Raw genomic sequence first — 21,270 nt, forward strand, 5'->3', positions numbered from 1 at the left:
TAAGATGACTGGTCTGTAATTCCCTGGATTGTCCTTATTTCTCTTTTTATAGATTGGCACTATATTTGCCATTTTCCAGTCTTCTGGAATCTCTCCTGTCTTCCATATGACTTTTCAAAAATAATTGCTAATGGCTCAGATATCCCCTCAGTCAGCTCGAGTATTCTAGGATGCATTTCATCAGGCCATGGTGACTTGAAGACATCTAACTTGTCTAAGTAATTTTTAACTTGTTCTTTCCCTATTTTAGCCTCTTCTGATCCTACTTCATTTTCACTGGTATTCACTGTTACACATCGAATCACCACCAACTTTCCTGGTGAAAACTGAAACAAAGAAGTCATTAAGCACCTCTGCCATTACCACATTTTCTGTTATTGTCCCTGCCCCCTCTCCCCCATTGAGTAACAGGCCTACCCTGTCCTTGGACTTCCTCTTGCTTCTAACGTATTTGTAGAATGTTTTCATTACCCTTTATGTCTCTAGCTAGTTTGATCTCGTTTTGTGCCTTGACCTTTCTAATTTTGCTCCGACAAACAAACTTGTATAGTTTGTTTATATTCATGCTTTGCAATTTGACCTAGTTTCCACCTTTTGTAGGACTCTTCTTTGATTTTTAGATCATTGAAGATTTCCTGGTTAAGCCAAGGTGGTCTCTTACCACACTTACTATCTTTCCTACGCAGTGGGATAGTTTGCTCTTGGGCCCTTTAATATGGTTATTCATTATTCATAGTGGGGAGGTGAGGTGACTGACATTTTTCACAATCTGTGTAATACCTTCCTAATCAAGAATTTATAAACATTCTTCCTCACAGAGGCATTATCCTGTAAGGTGCAGAGAACTCTTATTTTATGTGCCAATCAGTTACTCAAGTGCCATTAGACACACAGCTAGCATGCTTACAATGGATGGATATAAAACCCATTATAACTTAACTTAAAAAGTTGCAGCACATTAATATTCCACCTTCACACACTACCATTACAGAGTCATCTCCACATGTGATGAGCAGTGCCATAATCCATGGACTTCTCAAAACCTACTAATATTCTTTAAAGGTAATTTACACTCAAAACAAGGATATGAGCTACAACTCTTAACTGCACCTCCCTTTTTAGGGGAATACCAGTAAGTTTCATCACAACATCAGTGACTTACTAGTATTCACTGTTGACATCATCACTTTCAAAGGGGTACTCCTGGATTCTCCTTAACTATTTATTTGCTAGGACTTTGTTCTGACAAAAACACGAGCATTTAAATAAACTAAGCATTAGTGACTTAATGTGTGGTGTACCTATTGTGACAATTGTTAAAGGAAATAACACTGCTCCTAGCCACAGAGAGGGCTGAGGTTAGGGATACGATTATACAATTTCCCAGATTCCACCACCCATTCAAAAATATTAGGGCTGGTCCACACTGAAAACTTACATCAGCACAGCTACATCTCTCAGGTGTGAAAAAATCCACACCCTGAAAGATGTAGCTATGCCGACCTAACCCTCAGCGTAGACAGCACTAGGTCGATGGAAGAATTCATCTGTTGACCTGGCTACTGCCTCTCAGGGAGCTTGATTAACTGCAGAGACAAGAGAAACTCTTCCGTCGCCATCATGAGTGTATACACTGAAGTGTTGTAGTTGTGCCAGACTGTAGCATTTTAAGTATAGCCATAGTCTTGGACAATTGATTTCACTATAATAACTTTCACATTCTCCTGTATTAACATGACTGACAGACTTACAAAATTATAAGCATTAAAAACTTAACTGAAAACCACAATTAACATGTTAAGCACAGTTAATGCTTTTCATGTAAATGACAATTATGTTATCCCCTAAATAATTTGAGGGTAAGGGAATCACAAGCAACGTGTGCTTATAGGTATCTATTGCCAGAAAATTTTGACTGATTTTTTGATACAGTCAACATTATATGAAGAGAAAGCAGTAGACTAATATATTTGGATTCTAGCAAGCATTTGATTAGGTGTTGGGGAAATTACTCCAAATTAGTTTAAATTGGCTAGATTTGAATAACCATGAGGAGAGAAAACAGACAAACACCACACAAACAAAGAGGTACAAAAAGTGACAATGTATTGAGATGGGGATACTTGGGAGGAAGGGTCTAGTGGACAATGCAATGATCTTTGTCAGGCTTGATCTTATTTAACATCTTCTTTAGTGACTAAAAAGGAGTGAGCAGCACAGTGTATAGATGATACTAAACTGGAATGCACTGCAATACCAGCGAGAATAAAAAAAATAATAGAATATTGATGACTTGCAGCCCCAAACATCTCATTTTCTCAACATGGAGCCTTCCATATATGAAGAGTAGGAGGAGTGACAAGGTGGAGTTCTACATCACCTTTTACAAAAGAGCCCTTGTGGCAGTAGGGGATTACCCAACATTCTCTTGGACTTTCCAACAAGAAGAGATTGGAATCACTCCAACTCAATTCTGTTAAGGTCCACAAACACATCAGTTCTACTTCACAGACAATGGTAGCAAAGGCAGACATATCTATTGGTTCAATATTCATCAACAGAGATCAGTCAACCAAACCTATGCAGTCTCTGTCCCATATTCTGGTCTAAAACCAGAATACAAAGGGCCACGGAAATTTGATGATTCTAGACAACTCAAAAAGTTGCTTTGCCAAATCCTTCCTTAAAAAAGAAAAATAAATGCCCCCAAAAGGTTAGGAACTAGGAAGACAACTAATATCAAAAGATAGTTCATTGAGAGTGGGCACAACAATAACTTGTTGAAAAGATGCCAACACCTCTAATGGGAAGCATTAATCTCTATCAAGAGTGCATTCAACTTCCCTCAAATGATTTTACAAGTCAAGAAGGGTTCAGTTTGCAGGCCAAAACCTAACGTTCCCCCAAGATCTTCAGAACCTCATATAGGAAAAATTTAGCATTTGCACACATCCACTGACCTCAGCATGGATCTACTACCCAAGCAGCAGCCAAATCTTAGCAATCTTGCCAATAAGTTCTTTAAGGGAGATACTCTACTCTGAGTGAACACAGTGGAGTCACCCCTTGCAACACATCTGCCACTCTAACTTCAGATGAAAAAGTTTTCATAGCTATTTTAGTCAGGAAAGATGTTCATAGCTTTCCAGATCCCCCTCTAGGGAAGTCTTAGCCCCCTCAGCCAAAAATACTCAAATGCCAATAGAAAAAGGAGAATAGCTTCAAAATGCAAACTGAACTCCTACTTGGTAGCTTAGAAAGGGCAAATGTCTTTTTCTGACTTATTAGCATCTGGCCATAAGAGTTAGGGTAGATTAACAGAAATATTTAAAAACAAGAAGAATAAAGTGAAAACTGGTCAGTCTTCTCCTTATTTCACTAGCCTGTATTACGACAATAAGCAATACCACTAGTGCCCAGGACACTTATAAAAGTAAAGGAAACTTCCTACAAGAGTCAATGTGGAATTCATTGTCACAGGAAGATATCAAGCCAAACATTCTGTCTGGATTTTAAAAAGACTCGATTTTATGGACTGCATTTGTAGTTCAGCATGCTATAACAGTAAACCAATCTCACATTTCTGGGTATAAGATTATTGCCACTGACATCAAGAATTCCTTCCCTATTCACTCATCCCACAGAGTTTCATCGAGGGGTTTACCTTCTTCTGAATCAATTATATTGGCCACTGCCAGAAGCAGAACACCAAACAACCTGGACCTGCAGTGCAATCCAGTATGGCAAGTCCTATATGATCAATATAGCTTCTGAGCGTTAAGTTCTATTAAAAATTATTCCTAAAACTGAAGGTATGTTGTCCTCTCTGTGGAGAAGGTTATTAACCTTGTAGCAGACAAACAACCCATCTCCTCCAGCAAAACGTACTCTAGTACAGGACCTTAGTTTGCTGATTTCATATTCATTTTTGGTTCCACTTAGTAGTACACCTCTACCTCGATATAACGCTGTTCTCGGGAGCCAAAAAAAATCTTACCGTGTTATAGGTGAAACCGCATTATATCGACCTTGCTTTGATCCACTGGAGTGCACAGCCCTGCCCCTCGGAACACCGCTCTCCCACGTTATATCTGAATTCGTGTTACATCGGGCCGTGTTATATCAGGGAAGAGGTGTAGTAGCAGCAGTAGTGTATATTTTATTTTGCATGTCAGTATGAAACAAAAAAGTGCATTTTAACTGCAAGAGAATAAACTAACAGCACATATGCAGAAAGGGTTCATGTCAAGCTTTAACATGACAAGGATTATGAAACTAATAAACCTCTTTCACATGTCTTTCGTTTTAATCATGGGAGATGGCACAACCTGTCAAAGCACCATTGTTACTCATGTCAGTTCTAAGATGCTCCTATATACTGACTTACAACATCAAGCTACGGAGCACATGGTGTCTCTTAATATTAATAATCAGAAAAAAAATAAGTTTTCAGCCTTTGTATGAGCTTTTGAAAATGGGTTTCACCTGTAAATTTAGTCTGATTTTAAGTGAAAGAACTGTTAATTAATAAACCACGTGAGTCTATATTCATTGACAGAATCTGAATGAGATGGTGTTATTTTAAGCGGTGTTGTTGTTGTTTTAACTGAATCAAACTATCAACTTGTTTTATTTCCCCAATTTCAGAAAATCCAATTTTCTGATAGAGCACCCTTTAAATAGCATGTGTTGAATTTTTGATTAGCATTAAAAATAAAGAGAATGCTCTTCCTGCACACATTGCTAATGTTCAGAAGGGATTTGGGGAGGCCCAAGAGGACACCACAGGGTTCGCTCAGTATCCCTCTCCTTTCTCCGTACGTTCACACGTGCCTGCCATTTTCACCTCTGCTGCTGCTTTTGAAAACTCCCCTCAGAACTATGCAATAGACTGATGTCATCATACTAGGGCATAAGATGGGAAGTGAAAATGCCTATATACAGTGCTATTAGAGAGAGAAGGTGGGTGAGGTAATATCTTTTAATGGACCAACATCTGCTGGTGAGAGAAAAGCTTTGAAGCTTTTGCAGACTTCATGTTCACTCCTGTTAAATGTACAAAGTAAAACAAACAAAATAGACGGTTTATTCTCTTTAGCCTTTCAGTTATTTGTCCTAGGTGTTACCTGAAACAATAGTAGGTACCAAAAAAATTTCAAACATAAAATGTTATTTTTCAAGTTGACAATGTGACTACTACTCCAAAGTATCTCTTCGTGAATCATCCACTAGGTTTTTCCATCTCAAAGCAGAAACAACACACCCACTAAACACAATACTCTAAGCATAAATTCCAATTGCATATAAATAATATCAAGATTTCAGTATTTAAGGTCAGAATCACTACTTCCCACCCATTTATTCCAGAGCTCAGACAGTTCACATTCTATATCCCTGTAGGCAATGGTGAAAGTAAAATACAGCTCTTACCGGTACGGGTCCCACCCTGCGCCCGCCCCCGCCCCTCGAAGGGGCAGGGCCTCAGATGGAAGGGGCGGGGCCAGGGATGGAAATAAGTTACATTTCTTACTGTACAGTCCAAACACAAACAACCCGCCTCTCCTACATACTTCTTTCATGACTTAGATATAGAAAATAAAGCTACTATTACAACTACCAGTACTGTTTGTAATAAAACTTTACTATTGGAATAAGCCTGAAAAACTGAAAACTCACTGTCACATTTTTCTCCTTGTCCTCTCTCCTCCTCCAGCTAGACTGCCCCACATTGCTGGGCTCCACGTTCCCCCAACCCCTGCACTCAGCAGGGGCTGCCCTCTAGCTTGTAGCAGCGAGCAGGGGGACTGGCTGAGGGAGAAGCCTCCCCAGGTAGCTTGCTCCCCAGGTAGTTTAAACTTAGCTGTTCACTCTGAGGTCCCCTGAATTAGGGTCTATTTCTGGCATCCTTGTTAATTTCACTCTCAGTTGTTGGGAGTGGGTGGGTGACCAAAGGTGGGGCAGTTCTTTTCAGCCCCCTGGATGAGACGATCTTCAACAATATAAATTGAATATAAATGAACTGCCCCGGGTTTGGTCACCCCACCCCCACCCCAACAACCGAGAGTGAAATTAACAAGGATGCCAGAAATAGACCCTAATCCAGGTTCAGACTGTGGAGTGAACAGCTAAATTTAAACTGTTCCTATGCAGGCAGCAGGCTACCTGGGGAGGCTTCGCCCTCAGCCAGTCCCCCTGCTACAAGCCAGAGGGTTGCTGCTGCAGGCCCTGCTGAGTGCAGGGGTCAGGAGAACGCGGAGCCTAGCCGCATCGGGCAGCCTGGCTGGAGGAGGAGAGGGAGAGAAACAACAAATGTGACAGTGAGTTTTCCCTTTCCAAGCTTTTATTAGCTTTGAGTTTGAACTTTTTGTTATGCAGCCAAAAGAGGTGAAAGTAAGCCAGTACTGAACGATCCACTTATTTGCCGGTAGTCCGTACGGGGCCGAACCAGCTTACTTTCATCTCTGCCTGTAGGAGAAACCCTACTTTCAGATGACAAGCTCCAGGCTTCTTTCAGAGGAGACGCATATTATCAGTTTCATAATTAAGTCCAAACCACTGTACGTAATATCTCATTGACTAGTATTTTAAAAGCATTCACAAATGCTACTGTGAAGAAAGAAAGATGTTTTCATTCTTATTCTGTTTCATCAAGAGACAAAGGAGAATCTGTGATGACAACTGAAGAATTATTCTTCATCTTATTGAAGGGACGTCTTTTAAAATGAAAAACCATGAACAAATCTACAAAATAATTCAGTTTTTATATCAAACAGCTGCAGACCTTGTAATTGAAATAGTGTGTCTAAGGCTACAAATGAAAACTGTTCAGTATCATTCTTTGAGTGACAGATTAAATTCCTAATCCAGTTGTGGTAATGGCCACATTTGTAGTTTAACATAAATTAAGAGCTTAATTATATTTGCGACTATTTTAAACAAAATAACAAATTCCTTTGTACCTGTGAATGTAATTTATAGCAAAGCCAGGTTCATTTTCCAAACCAATCTATTTTACACTGCAGCAGAACACTGCTATAATGGTATAATGTAATTCTTGTTGTAGAATGTGGAAAGAGTAGATTCACTGGTAGCACAGAGGAGGTTTTGAAGATAAATGAAGATGCTATTCATTCAGGGGTAATTTCATCTTAGAACTATATGAAAGATGTTTCACTCACATGCTGTAGTTGCATGGCTAGGGATTTAAGTGTATTTTCAGCTATAAAGTAATGCTATTCGATCAATTATGTTGATACTGTATTTCTCATCATGAAGAATTTTAGCTTTTATTCTGTTTAAAAATGGATTGTCGGATTTTCATTTCACTACTGAATCTTTCTTCTGTGTAGGGCAACAACTTAAAATTCAGCTTACTGTTTAGCTTCAAAAACAAAATTACACAATTCATATGCTAATATCACAAGCCTGCAAAAAACTATTAATCATGGGTGCTTTACCTCAACAAGTTATCAAATAATTGTATAAATAAGCAGTTAACCTGGGCAATTTAAACTTCTGTTGCATAAGTGTCCCTCTTTGATGCAATACTACGAGCCAATTCTAGCTCCCTTCTTGAAGCAATACATAGACCAAACACATGGTTTCTGCAACTGATACTGGATTTTAATATCCCTCACTATATGTTCTGAAACCACAAGATAGTACCACACACTATGTGGTACCTGCCTGAAGGTTTTTAAGTATCAACATGTTTAGGCTTGTGTACATAACATTTTTATATAGAGAGAAGGAGAGGTTACAAAAATAGTTTATAATGTAAAGTATTATACAATACACATAGTATTTAAAGCAATACATACAAGATCAGCCTTACATTTTATATAAGGATGTTACAGAACACTCACTTCTGGAATTTAGAACTGAATACTAAAGAGGTCGTAGTTCTCCAGGCATCTTGAGCAAAATTCACACTCTCCTTTCACTTCCAGCATAATGTCTGAGTAATTGAATTTCGTGTGGGAAAAACCATGGCGATTGTGGGGACAGAATCTACTTCTAGATTCAGGCAAAGCAGCCTGTCTGCTATTCCATCCCACAAGCTGGAATACTATCTGCAGACCCTCCATGCTCCCTTATTTGAGGCCCACAGATTCATAAAAAGCACAAATCCAATTGCCCCACTTCTGGCTTTTCCCTGACTGTTAAATGTCTGTATTACAGAGGTCTCAATAAATTTGTCTTCCAGACTTACTTAAGATCACTGAAATAACCCTTATTCTGTCCAGTTTTAATTATGTAATTTCTCTTCTTTTATGTGTTTCAGTCATTACATGGTTTACACACGTGATTCAAAATTAAATGCCTTATTGACTTGAGAGCATAAAGGCTGTACAAAGAAATAAATATAGGAACTGGAAAACACCATCTTTTACTTTTTGTATTGCAGTAATGTCAACAAGGACTGGGGCCCAAATGTGGTAGGTGCTGGGTGAACTTGGAGGAAGACCATCCTGAAGAGTTTACAGCTAAAAATAAGAGTTATTTAAATAGTATTATGTAAGTTATTAAAATGGAGTGTGAGTAATTTCCATTTTGCTGCTCTCTCTCACAAACAGTAAAATGGTACCATAGAGAACCAACACAAAATCCTTTTGTCAAATTAAGGTTCTTCTTCCAAAATTAGAGTGCATGTTTAAGGTAGAGTAGAATACAGCAGGCAGAAACTGTAAAATTTGAGGCATTTAAATAAGAGTTTCATATCTGGGGAAGGATTTGGGGGACAAAAATTATATCTTTATTTTTATTGCTAGGTGTCCGTGGAGTCCTTTCTATTTGTCCATAGGATGAAATAAATGGCTGGGCAGGGGAGACCAGGAGAGTATTTTGCATGTATACACAGGTCTATAAAACAAAATAAAAATATATTAGAAAACCACTGCTTTAAAATCAACAAAATTTGCAGTTGCCAGAGGGAGTTGTCTAGGGAGTATAAAATGTTTTTCTTTGCAATAATACAGTAGTGTGTGTATACTCTCACATACTATACTGCACGTATTTAGGCTGTCACTGATTAATATTCTGTTAATGGTTTTCATTGCTGACTACATCCACTCCTTTTTGGATACACTGAGGTTTAGCTCTCGAGATACTGTTTTTATAATCAGCAGAAAGGAAAAACAGGAATACTGAGTACTTGAAAATTTCATGATAAATAAGGTGAGGGAAATGATTTTTGGGGAGGAAGATGATAGGAACACTGAGTTATATCACTTATCTTGATTTGTGCATGTAATTTTTCATTAACTTGAATGGGAGCAAGGCTGCACATATCATGAGAAGAGACTTTATTCTACGTATGACATTCTCTACCCTGTAGCAGGATAATCATCACTGAAATTACATCATTTTCCTTTTATATGAATTTATTTGCTGTGAAAGTAAATTGACATTTTGTATCAAGATTTGCAGCATAATATCAAATTATCTTCATTTCCTATAGGACTGTATAATATGCTACTTTAGTTTAGTGGACAAGTAGTGTACACCAAACAGCGTGAAAGATCAAGGGATTCACAATTAAATCTACTTTCAGGAATTGCAGGTTACCCAAATATATACATCTCCAAGCAAGATCAGCACAGGAGTTCCACAATGGGAACTTTTAATTAAACGTAAGATGGCTCTAATATTCAGTATAATTACTATATCATACCACTTTCTAAAAAGGTTACCCCCAGTCACATACATCCAGTCTTAAGTTTGCATTGCAATATGCAAGAAATAGGCCATGTAACTCCATTAAATATTTTAAAAAATGTACATAATCAATTCCTTATCCTGAATCTTTAGCCTTTATAAGAAAATGTCTGCAATAATCACTCACACACACACACACACACTCCTTATTTTTCTTTCCACGGTATCTGTTCCATAGCAAAGCAGAAACTGACATGTTAGATCATGCTCCCAGAAGTGGCCAGCACCATGTTCCTGCAGCCTCTGGGGGGAAGAAAGGGGGAAAGAGGGCTCCGCACGCTGCCCTCACCTGCGGGCACTGCCCCCTTCAGCTCCCATTGGCCGGGAACAGGGAACCACAGCCAACGGGAGCTTTAGGGGAGGTATCTGCAGGCGAGGGCAGCGCATCGAGCCCTCCTCGACTCCCAGGGGCCACAGAGACATGGTGCCGGCCACTTCTGGGAGTGGTGCGGGGCCAGGACAAGCAGGGAGCCACTCAAGGTAAGCAGTGCTGGGCCGGGGCCCACATCCCAATCCCCTGCCCTGAGCCCCCTAACCTCCTGTCTTGAGCTCCCTGCCGCACCCCTCCTGTGCCCTGAGCCCCACCACACCCCGCACTCAAATCCCCTGCCCTGAGCCCCCTGCCGCACCCCACACCCCAACCCCCTGCCCTAAGCCTCCTTCTGCACCCCAACCCCCTGCCCCGAGCCCCTCCTGCACCCCACACCCCTCTGCACCCCACACCCTGCCCCGAGCCCCCTCCTGCACCCCAAACCCCTCCTGCACCCCAGCCCCGAGCCCCTCTGAACCCACACCCCTCCTGCACTCACCCCTCTGCCCTGAGCCCCAATCCTTGCCCTGCAGCCCCCCTCCTGCACGCTGCACCCCTCCCGCACCCCAACCCCCTTGCCCTGAGCCCCCTCCCGCACCCCTCTCTGCACTCTAACCCCCTGCCCTGAGCCCCTTCCTGCACACTGCACCCCAACCCCCTGTCCCACCCCTACATGCAATTTTCCCATTCAGATGTGGCCCTAGGGCCAAAATGTTTGCCCACCCCTGTGCTAGATGCATGGTAGTGTTACCACTTGTAAAGACTGTGGTCAGCTTTTATTTTAACTAATTGCTTAGTAACTCATTAGTCATGCCCTTTTATAGATAGATATGTATTCATCTATTCTTTGCGAGCCTGCCAAGGCAGACATCATAAAGAGGTGCTATGATGGAAAGGCGATTTCTAGAAGGATTTGGTGTAGGTGACAGCCAAATTATGGCAAGTTTAGGGTTTTATCTAAACCATCTTTCCTGAAGGATCTCCTAGCAGCCCCCCCACCAAACCTATTTAATCAGAGGAACACAGAACTCCGAGGCATCTTCACCATGCATAAGCCCAAACAAGCAATGGACAACCTGTGTGCTACGTCTAAGGGAAATCCACATACCACAGGTCAGCGGCTGAGAGTTACTGGAGAGAAAAAGAAAGGCAGCTTGTATAAGAATATATTGAGGAAAGTAGTCCCAGGTATTGGCTTCCTCTCTTCCTACCCCTACGCATGCCTATCCACCCCTCCTTAAAAACACACACAATTCATCAGAAAAAGATACCACTATTCCCATTTTTGATGTTGCCTAATGCATTGTATGCCAGGTGAGCTAATTTTAAAACTGCCTGATCATTAAGCTTTATTTTTTTTCCTTTTAATTACGCATCCTAATGTTTACATTTTGTGGACAGCAATTTTTTTTTTTTTTTTTGAGATCACAACTGTGTTCCTAATACAGATTCTTCTAAACTGATACCATTCCCCCATACAGAATAAAATTGTTCCATAAAGTTTAAATCAGATATCTGCCAAAGTCATATTTATAGTCATGGCTACTATCAGCTGTCAAGCCAAAGAATATTGAAGAAAAACAGGCATTTTTAATATATTATACTTAATATATCATCTAAGAGACATGTGCAGGATAACAATAGAATTGGAATGGTCAAGCAAACGGCTACATTAGAAAAGGAAACTTCTGTTTTGTTTGGAAAGAAACCAAAACCACACCTGTGACCCTGATGGATGGAGAGAAGATTCATGAAAACTACAAAAGTAAGTGTTTCTGGGGCTAAAACTAACAAATGATCAAATGCTCGACAAAGCTCCTTATTTCTTCCCACTGTAAGGAATTATTTAAAGCATACTGCACCACAGAGAGACGGGGTAAAACAATAGCATCTGTTTTTCAAAATAAATGGAAAATTTGTCCACCTATCAACGAAACAAGATACTTTTGGGGGGTGAGGTAGGATTACCAAAGGAACACTGGTATTTTCCAGACTCTCAGCAAAAAATGTATTATATACTTTGGACAGAATAGGGTCCTTAGAGGATTGCTAGAGTGACCAAAGAATCCTGAACTTTTGATTGGCATCTTTACAAAATACAGGTTAGTGAACCTTTTACATGATCTCTCTAAATGGTCGCACTCTGACCAAAAGAGATGCAGCCTTCTGGGGTACATAAGCCCCCAAAAGGCTATATTAATTAGCTGTGCAATGGACTAGACCACATAGGGAAACAAGTAGAAGTGAGAGAATGAATGAACCCTCTTTCACAGCCAATACTAGAATTGCTTTGGAGGATGGGGAACTTTTCTTGCCAGCCAGTCCCTCTCTACTACTGAGGGAAACTGTCCCCTCAGAATAAAGAGCAGCCTCTGGGGTCACTGAACTTAAGAAGTTAATAGAGTTTACATGGACTTTCCAGCCACAAAGACACTTTAAAGCAGATTAGAGCCTTAAATGTGTCAATTATATGGACTACCTCTAATACACACTGGAGTGTACAAATATACAGTGGAACTGGATTCCTTGTGTTTTGGGGATATTGGCTGAGGATAATGTAACCAACAAGCAAATAATGAATGGTCTTTGGGAGGACATCTTTCCCTAAGCAACCCAAAAGGTGGATGACAGCTGGAAAGACAACAAAGGTCAAATAGGAGCTGCCAGTAGCGTGTCCAATTCCGATTATAAATAGGTAGACAGATGTAAATATTAACAGATGCATAGGCACTAATATTAGGATCCTTAAAAACAAAATCAGTAACGCTTCAGTGATAAAGATTAAAAGGAAGAATTTCAACTTTGAAAATGGTATGTTCCTGGATACAACATAATGTTAAATCTACAAAGTACTTAGAAAATTTCTAAATATGTCATTTTATGTAATTTACTTAGAATTTAATCCTTCCAAGAAATATTTTAATTTAACATCTCTCTAGTTTAGAAAAGATGATGCTTTACCTGAACAGCAAGAGAAGATGCATTGTCAGAAAGCAAAATTTGCTCCTCTGTAGAAAGAAAATGAAAGAATATAATTACATGAAATAGTTAGTTATTGTTAACTGCATAACAGTCTGTGTTAAATCTCTTGGATATAAATTAAAAAGGCAAATACTTCAACAGAGAATATATGCACCATTACATTAATTTTATGTTATGCTATTCGACAGCAAAACATGAGATACGAATACAAAAATATACCAGGAATATTTCTTCAAGAAATACCCTCCCATTTATCTTAAATTTTACCAGACATGTACAATTAGAAACTCCAACTAAAAAAAAGTGTGTCTCAATTTTAAGCCAATTATTCCTCTACTAATCAAAGTTAAATAAAATACCATCTTCATAATTCCTCTAGCTAAAAACTAAAAGCATCCAGCATCATCAAAAAACCAGCTTGCAGTTAATATTGCACACTGTGTCTAGGTCTGTCACACAAAAGAAAGATGACAAGTTCGCTGCAATAAAAATTCCATGCTTAGAAGACTAAGGCTGCTACCTATTAGTCTTCATTACTTTGCAGTCTTCTGACAACTGTAGCAGGCTGCTGAGCCCCAAATGGGGGCCATAATGTGATCTGATGATATATGAAGAGCTGCTAAAGGGAGCCTGAACCATCCTAGCCTATACATTTTAACAGTTCCTTTTTACTGAGAGCCCATTTTACCATAAGACTTCAAAAATCTGCTGCCTCAGCTATTGGTGCAGTAAATCTGCCAATGGTGCCTGCAACCACATCATTTTACACTGCCTACAGCAGCCAATATAATGAGTCAATAATAAACCAAGGACCTTATAGGCCATGAATAGCTGGTTTATATTGGCAGATGCAAGCTTAGCTAAAACCTCTGACCAAACATACACAAAGGAATCTCTTCTTAACAGTTTCTATTTCCCTGAAGTTAATTATATTACTGTATATTTAATGTTTTTAAAAATAAAATCATTAATTGCAGAAAATAATGTACCCACCCTTCAGTTGCTGATACAATGCAGCATTTTCAGGCCAAGGTTCTGCAGCTATGGAAAAAAAATAAATTCATAATTAAGCAAGCCAACCAACAATATGCTAGCGGACGTGAACTGAACATGAATGTTACCTAGAGCAGAAATTAGAATTTTAGAGCCACTAATGCAAAATTTGACCTACCTTAAAAATGACCCACTGTTATTCATACTGCTCTCCTTTGCCCAGGGACAGGAGAAAAAGGGAAATCGGATTCCTCCCAAAAACAAAAGGCTGCAATATTCCTTAAATTCAAGCTATGCCAAGGGGTGACCTTACAGCTCTAAAACCATAGTAGCAGATTTCTTCCTAACTGTAAGAGTTTTTGTACACATTCGCATCAAAACACACTATGCTGCATTCTGCCCACTCACAAGACAGGTAATTTAAAAGCTGTAAGATAAAGAATTCTGATAAGGACAGGACAGACACGCAGAGAAGAGATGGCACAACTGGCACCTACAAAACCAAGTTTAAAGAGTTTGCTTTGGGACAAAAAGTTTTCTGCTGTTTTAATGTTGGTTCCTGATTCAGCACCCCCTGTAACAAAATCACCAAGCTAAGTGCTTGGGCACTTCAGAAGGCAACACACCAAGCAGATGGTAGTATTGAAGGTTTATTTTGCCACACAGAATATGCGACAGCACCGAAGTTGATATTTGTCAGTATTCTTTTGAAAGATTATCATCATTTGCTCAAAAAGACAAGATATTCCAACTAAGAATCTGTGAATTTAACCAATCATGCACCAAGTGAATTTCTGGCATAGCATAAATAATCATCACTACCGACGTACTATTGCTAATAGTGGTTAGATAACAGACGAAATGACATTACAATGAATGATTACATTTCTTTGTTAAATACATCTTATATGTCCATTTTAAGGTGTTAATTCAAGTTTTTTTGTTTCAGTCAAACTGACTAGTTGTGATTAAAATTAATTCTACTCACAAAAAAAATATTTTTAAAGAGCATTCAAGTCTACAAATGACTATATGTACAGCAAAACAGAAGCCTGCCACTCGCTAAGAAAAGGTCGTTCTTTGTATCAGCTGGCCTTCAGAACTCTAAAGAAAAATACCGCATGAATTCATAATTAAAATATTCTTTGTTACTACTTCTGCACTGTTAACTTTATATTTTATCGCAGTAGACAAGATTGTAAAGCTTGTAATAATGTATACACAATCTTGCAAAGGTCACTACCCTAACATCAAGCACAAAAAGCCTACTAGTATGGGCACGAGAAGGTAACTAATCACATCCAAGTGTCATGACAAAGTATTTTGTCTTCTTATAGCATTTATTGCTTTTAAACCCATCCATTAAAGTTTGTTTCCTGGAGTAATAATTCTTGAGATGAAATACACTCTTATTTAGTTAAAGAAAAAAGATGACAACACAGGGTACCTGGCACCAATTGTTAAAATAATGTACTTAAATTACATTTCTTTAATTTAGTAGAAGTCCAGGCTCATAGAAATGTTGAAATTTAGTGACATGACCACCATATGTGAACGGACCAACTACTATTTGCATGCTAAGAGGCGGAAGTACCGCCAAAATCAAATGATCTGTGTGGTTTCCACCATTTGGGGATGAAGTCTAGTGAGATTTCAACACCAAATTGACCACAAAGTGAAGCCAAATCTCAATACAGATCTGGATGTAGACACCATATTTCCATCAGGAGACGTGCTAAGAAGCCAAAGAAGCTCCTTCACGGAAGATACAGATGCACACAATATAGGCCAATAGCGAAGGTACCTATTTTTTGCTGTGACAACCTGGATGTCCTGTTCAAAATTTTCAGTCATATCCCATATATTAAAAAGGATTGTCATCTTAAAACCTGGTATATATACTCAGCTGTGGACTTCACATTACTTTTGTTAACCATTACATATAGCCCTTAGCTCCCAACTTCAGGTGTGTGGAGGAGCACAGTATAACTTCCGGGAGAAAGGTGCAATAATTGTTTTAAGCCACAAATGTGCTCATGCAATCCTAAGCAGACTGTACACAGATACAGCACAGATAGTAATGCAAACTTCCTCACACTGAATTGTCAATATATCTCAAATCCTGATCTAGAGCAACTACTTCAAGGAAGTAAGAGTGTAGTACTGTCTGCGTTCAGTTGAGGGCAATGTCAACAACCGTGCTTACTTCTCCGCTAGGTGTGATGGTGCTTGGGTGATGTGGCCGTTTGTCTGCAAGAACTGGACTGAGACTATCAATTTAGGTCTCACAAACTACTCACCATATGGTAAGAGCTTTGGGTCACTGAAATCTGGCCTAGGATAGTAAACAACAAACTTGGAACAATATTCTGTTACTCATATCTCAAAAGAACCATCTTATAAGATTTACCTTAGATTCTTGCACATTGGACCAAGTGTGCTTGAAGAGTAGCCAAGCTGCAATACAAAAGGGCACACTCTCAAAGGTCTGCACAATTCTCATTGACTTGACTGAGAATTATGTTATTAAACACCAATACATTACTCTATTACTCACCCTGTATCTTGTGGGCACCCTATATGCAATCATTTCATATGTTGCTTTGTACAGAGATTTAATGTCACAATATAAATCTGACAAATGACAAGCCATGAAAGATGGAAATTTAATTCAGAATGGTATCATTAGAGTCCCAAAGACTATTTAAAACTAGTCAAAATCCCAAAATCTACTGCTTGGGGACACTAGATCCCCTATTTTATGACAGCAAGGAAAAATCTTTAAAGAGATGCCATGTGTCTCTGTAACAGGAGAGAGTATAGTATTTTTAATGTACAGCATGACTTCTGGCTTCTGTAGGTGAAGACATAATTTGTAGAATAATAGGCACTAATATTACACGCTGCTTCAATTCTGTCATATTTCCAATCCATCAAGTTGATTAATGCTATAATAACTCTACACAAACTTATCATTTGTGCACTAATGAAGTCAAATCCAGTTTATCCTTCAGCAACTAGATTATTTTGGTCTCCAGATGTTAGTTCTCCAGCTAACTAAGGCCACCGTGGCAGTGATGGGGCAGAGAAAAAGCAACAAAAGTGACATATACCCAATTTTGAAAGTTTTCTGCAGGAGATCAACTTCATGGTATCTCAGCAGCAGATCCAATAGAACAGACAACCATCTTCATCGCTATCTTACAGTATGAAATAATTGACCGGTTATATGCCTTATGGACTGCAAGTTATTGTAGAACATCAGGAATATGGACATGAGAGAGAGGAGATAAAACTGACAGTTCAGCAGACGGAGCGTTGAAGTGATCAAAGAAGCTAAACGGTAGTTAAACCTGGCATGTAAAAGCTTCTTTAGTTTTGAGAAAGACTTAAATATAAAATTTAGTTATTGAAAAACTTTACTAAATGCAATGTGCATTAGATTAACCATATCAGTTGTTTGCTCATCACTGGTGGGTTTGGAGAACAGCAGCATATAGAACCAACAGAAATTGGCATGGTTCATTGGTACCAAATTAAATTCTCTAGCAAAAAAAATCCTAAAAATTAGGTGTCATCATATGACCCAAGAAGCTTTAACTATCGAGGACAGTGGATATATATTAAGTTGATTGCCAGCTCCTATTCTGTCATATACTGTCCTAGCCATTCCTTGAGATCATTTTTTCCTGATAGGAACAAGGTTCCATATAAATCAATGTGACATAAAAGTCTTGTCAAATTCTTTGTTGCTGGGAAAATATTGTATAAAGTGCACTTTTCAGATTTAGTAAAGGAATATTTTACTCCTGAACCATTAAGGACTGATTCAGCTATCCAATTTACCTTTAGATTTAAAATGATCATTTCTAGTCACTTCTGATTTTTAGTTTAATAATATAGTTTATCTGTCTAGGCACTTATATGCCCTGTCCCATCATCACAGCAGGAGCATCTCACAAGCACTTGTGTAAATATATTCAAGACTCTCCTGTCAGATAGGGAAGTATTATCCCCAGTGTATAGACAGGGAATTCAGGCACAAGAAAATGAAATTCACCTCTGTGCAGAGAGCCCACACAAAGCCTATGCACAGGCTCAGATCCCAAATAAGCTTTCAAAAAGAGCTGAAGTGGGGCTTTAGTGATATAAAGGCCTTGTGGGGACCTCGGCACAAAAGTGAACTGCAGCTAAAGACATCAGGTGAGGTGACTCAACCAAGTTCACACAAAATGCCTGGAAGTGCAGAAGACTGAATTCAACCCCCCCAAGGCCCAGTCCAGTGCCTCAGCCTCAAAAATTCCCCTTGCTAGACTGTTCATTTTTAATGCAATTGTTTTAATTTTTGAAGTCTCTCATGACATTAGAGAAACAGCCACTGGATTTCCAGTCTAGCAATCATGAGCAAGTGTGAAAATTTCCAGCACAATGGTATTGACACAGAATAGGGAAGGGAACGGAAATAATTCATCCATGTTCCAAGCAGCATTAGCAGCAATTCTCTTTCATAAACTATTTACAATTATTCATTTCCTTTTATTACTCTAAAAAAAAAAAATAAGAAAGTACAAGATATTAAACAGGCCTTTGAGAGTTTTAGTGAGGTATAGTATGTGCTAGGCCACTATTTTACAATTTTTCTTGCAAAATTCCATCGTGTATAACTATGTCAGATAGCATAGTATGTGGGGGTATGGCTTGCCTACTGCTCAGTCACCCATTCAGCAAATTTACTTCCAAACTGTAGCATTTTTTTATATTACAGACAAATAAATAAATGTCTTAAACTCACTGGGAGATTTCCAAATCCATCCTTTAAGCCCTTCACCTCAAGGAGACAGAAGTAGTAAGAAGAGAAGGTATTTTGTTACCGAACACATCCAACTTGAAAATTACTTGTTCCCTGCTTCTAGTAACACTGCAGAGCAACAAAATATTTTAAAAAAAATGTTTTTATTCAATATTTACAATAATGCTACTTATATACTAGTTCAGCCCCATCTACAATCAAGATAAAGAATTAAGCAGAGCACCGTCCTCCGGCACATTTATTATTTGTTAAGTGATGATGCTATATATACTCTATGCCAAACAAGATGCAAATAAAGACAACCCTTGCCCCAACGTCTACAAACTCTCTGATATTTCCACTATAACAGTATAATTTATACTTGGTTTTCTCTCTTCTGCTTCTGTAAATAACAGTTATTTAACAGGCTACCGAACTATTTCATGTGATTCACTGCATGCAATTATGTAATCGAGGATAGAACCTAGACTTTGGCCATTTTGGTCCATTCACCCAGTATAGTTTTCTAAAATGCCAAATAACGTTCATAGATCTCAAATGAAGGAAGGATGAGCACAGAAAAGAAATGTTCCTTCTCTGTTAAATGGTTGCATTAGTTAGTTTCATTTCTTTATTTTTACCATATTCTCATGGTATATTACAATATTTATTTTACATAAAAAATTAGGAAAAAGAAAAACATCTGTACATTAACATTAGGCATAAGAAGTTAGATTCACATAATGGTAAAGCCTTGTCTTAAACTAGCCAAGAGGCAGAATATTCTGAATTATGACCAAAAATGTTGTTCTTAATTCACCTTGCTGTTTAAATACTGCACTTGGTAAAATAAGTGAACTTACATACTATTCTCGAAGGTTTCTCAAGACTATTTCATCACAACAATGCAAACACTTAAAAAGCAATGGAACTGTAAATTTGGGCAATAGCCACATCTACCAATGTTAATCTCCAAGTATTAGCTCAAAACCTCTCCACATTCAACAACACTGACCCCTAACAATAAAACAGACCATTTGTGATCTACTCAATTTCAGGCTGAGATTGGTGCCACAGGAAAAAGCTACTATGTAGTCAGTATCTTCTACCTTTAGACATTCCAAAGAAAGCCCCCTTGTTAGTCTCTTTCCTAGTCGAGATACAACAAAGAGAGACAGATTACCAGTGTATTCTTCTTTCATAATGGAATAGCAAACATATTAAGTTTTGGGGGTGCTAGTGGGTCTGTTAAGTATAAATATGGAAATACTGGTAATTGATATATTTTGAATCTGCCTTAAAACAAAAATGTAGGAACAAACCTTGATTAATGCAATGATATTGCAGTCAAATTGGAACCAAAGCAGTTCAAAGACATTTCATCCATTAGTAGTGATCAATAAAGGAAGTATAACTAAGTTACGAATTAGCTGCCTGAACAACAACCAATTCAACCCACCTATGTGAAGACACAGATCAATTTTTAAAAGGTACTCAAATCAATTTCATAAAATTGACCTAATGTTGTAGGCTAACAAGGGTCAAGAAAACCAGTTCATAATGTCAGTAACTCCAAGGCCCTGACAAAAAAGAACACCAATGACTTTAAGGAAAAAATATGTTATCGTAAGATTCATAGTTGTGCGAATACCCCATTTGTCTCAAACTGAAGCGCAAGCAATAATTCATATACCAAGTAATTACGCTATTTGGTTAAATCCATCCCCATAACCCCTCCCCCCAAAGAAGTTACAGCAGAACCTCAGAGTTACGGACACCAGAATTACAAACAGACCAGTCAACCATACATCTCAATTGGAACCAGAAGTACGCAATCAGGCAGCAGCAGAGACAAAAAAGGCAAATACAGTACAATAGTGTGTTAAATGTAAACTACTAAATAATAAAAGGGAAAGTGTAAAAAAAAAAGATCTGACAAAGTAAGGAAACTGCTTCTGTACTTGTTTCATTTAAATTAAGATGATTAAAACAGAATTTTCCCCCACATAGTAAAGTTTCAAAGCTGTATGAAGTCAATGTTCAGTTGTAAACTTTTGAAAGACCCCCCATAAGATTTTGTTCAGAGTTACGAACAACCTCCATTCCCGAGGTGTTCGTAACACTGAGGTTCTACTGTACAATACAGATAGATCACACATGTTCAGTGAAAACTGATCAGCAACCTGGTCAAAGGAAAAACCCAGTTTCAGCAGCAACTCTGGAATTCAGCTGCCAGCAACTTGTAGAAAAAAGTGTCACATGCAGAATCTCTAGCAGCCATTTGACATGATGGAATTTGCTATTTTATCTACAAAAAGACTGACTACATAAGTATGACCTTTAGTTATCTTCTTTGAACTGAGTGTTCTATCTAGCATTTACTGCAAGGGTAGGGCACTGACCCTATAAAATGCTGAAAACTTTTGAGTAGAGCTGAGTACCCTCATCTCTCTCATTGGGGGGGTAGAGTAAAGGGGTT

General features: G+C 38.5%; 1 protein-coding gene across 1 annotated transcript in view; it reads right to left on the reverse strand.

Annotated features, from left to right (window-relative positions):
- The window catches only part of MTX2 (metaxin 2), a 48,092-nt gene that overhangs the window by 17,987 nt on the left and 8,835 nt on the right, over positions 1-21,270 (reverse strand). Inside the window, exons 2-3 of the mRNA XM_032784532.2 lie at positions 14,003-14,050; positions 12,989-13,035 (exon numbers count right to left, since the gene is read on the reverse strand). Coding sequence (XP_032640423.1) covers positions 12,989-13,035; positions 14,003-14,050 — 95 coding nt within the window. The remainder of the gene's footprint in view (positions 1-12,988; positions 13,036-14,002; positions 14,051-21,270) is intronic.

The sequence above is a fragment of the Chelonoidis abingdonii genome, chromosome 10 (genome assembly GCF_003597395.2).
Source record: "Chelonoidis abingdonii isolate Lonesome George chromosome 10, CheloAbing_2.0, whole genome shotgun sequence".
NCBI classification, from domain to species: Eukaryota; Metazoa; Chordata; order Testudines; family Testudinidae; genus Chelonoidis; species Chelonoidis abingdonii.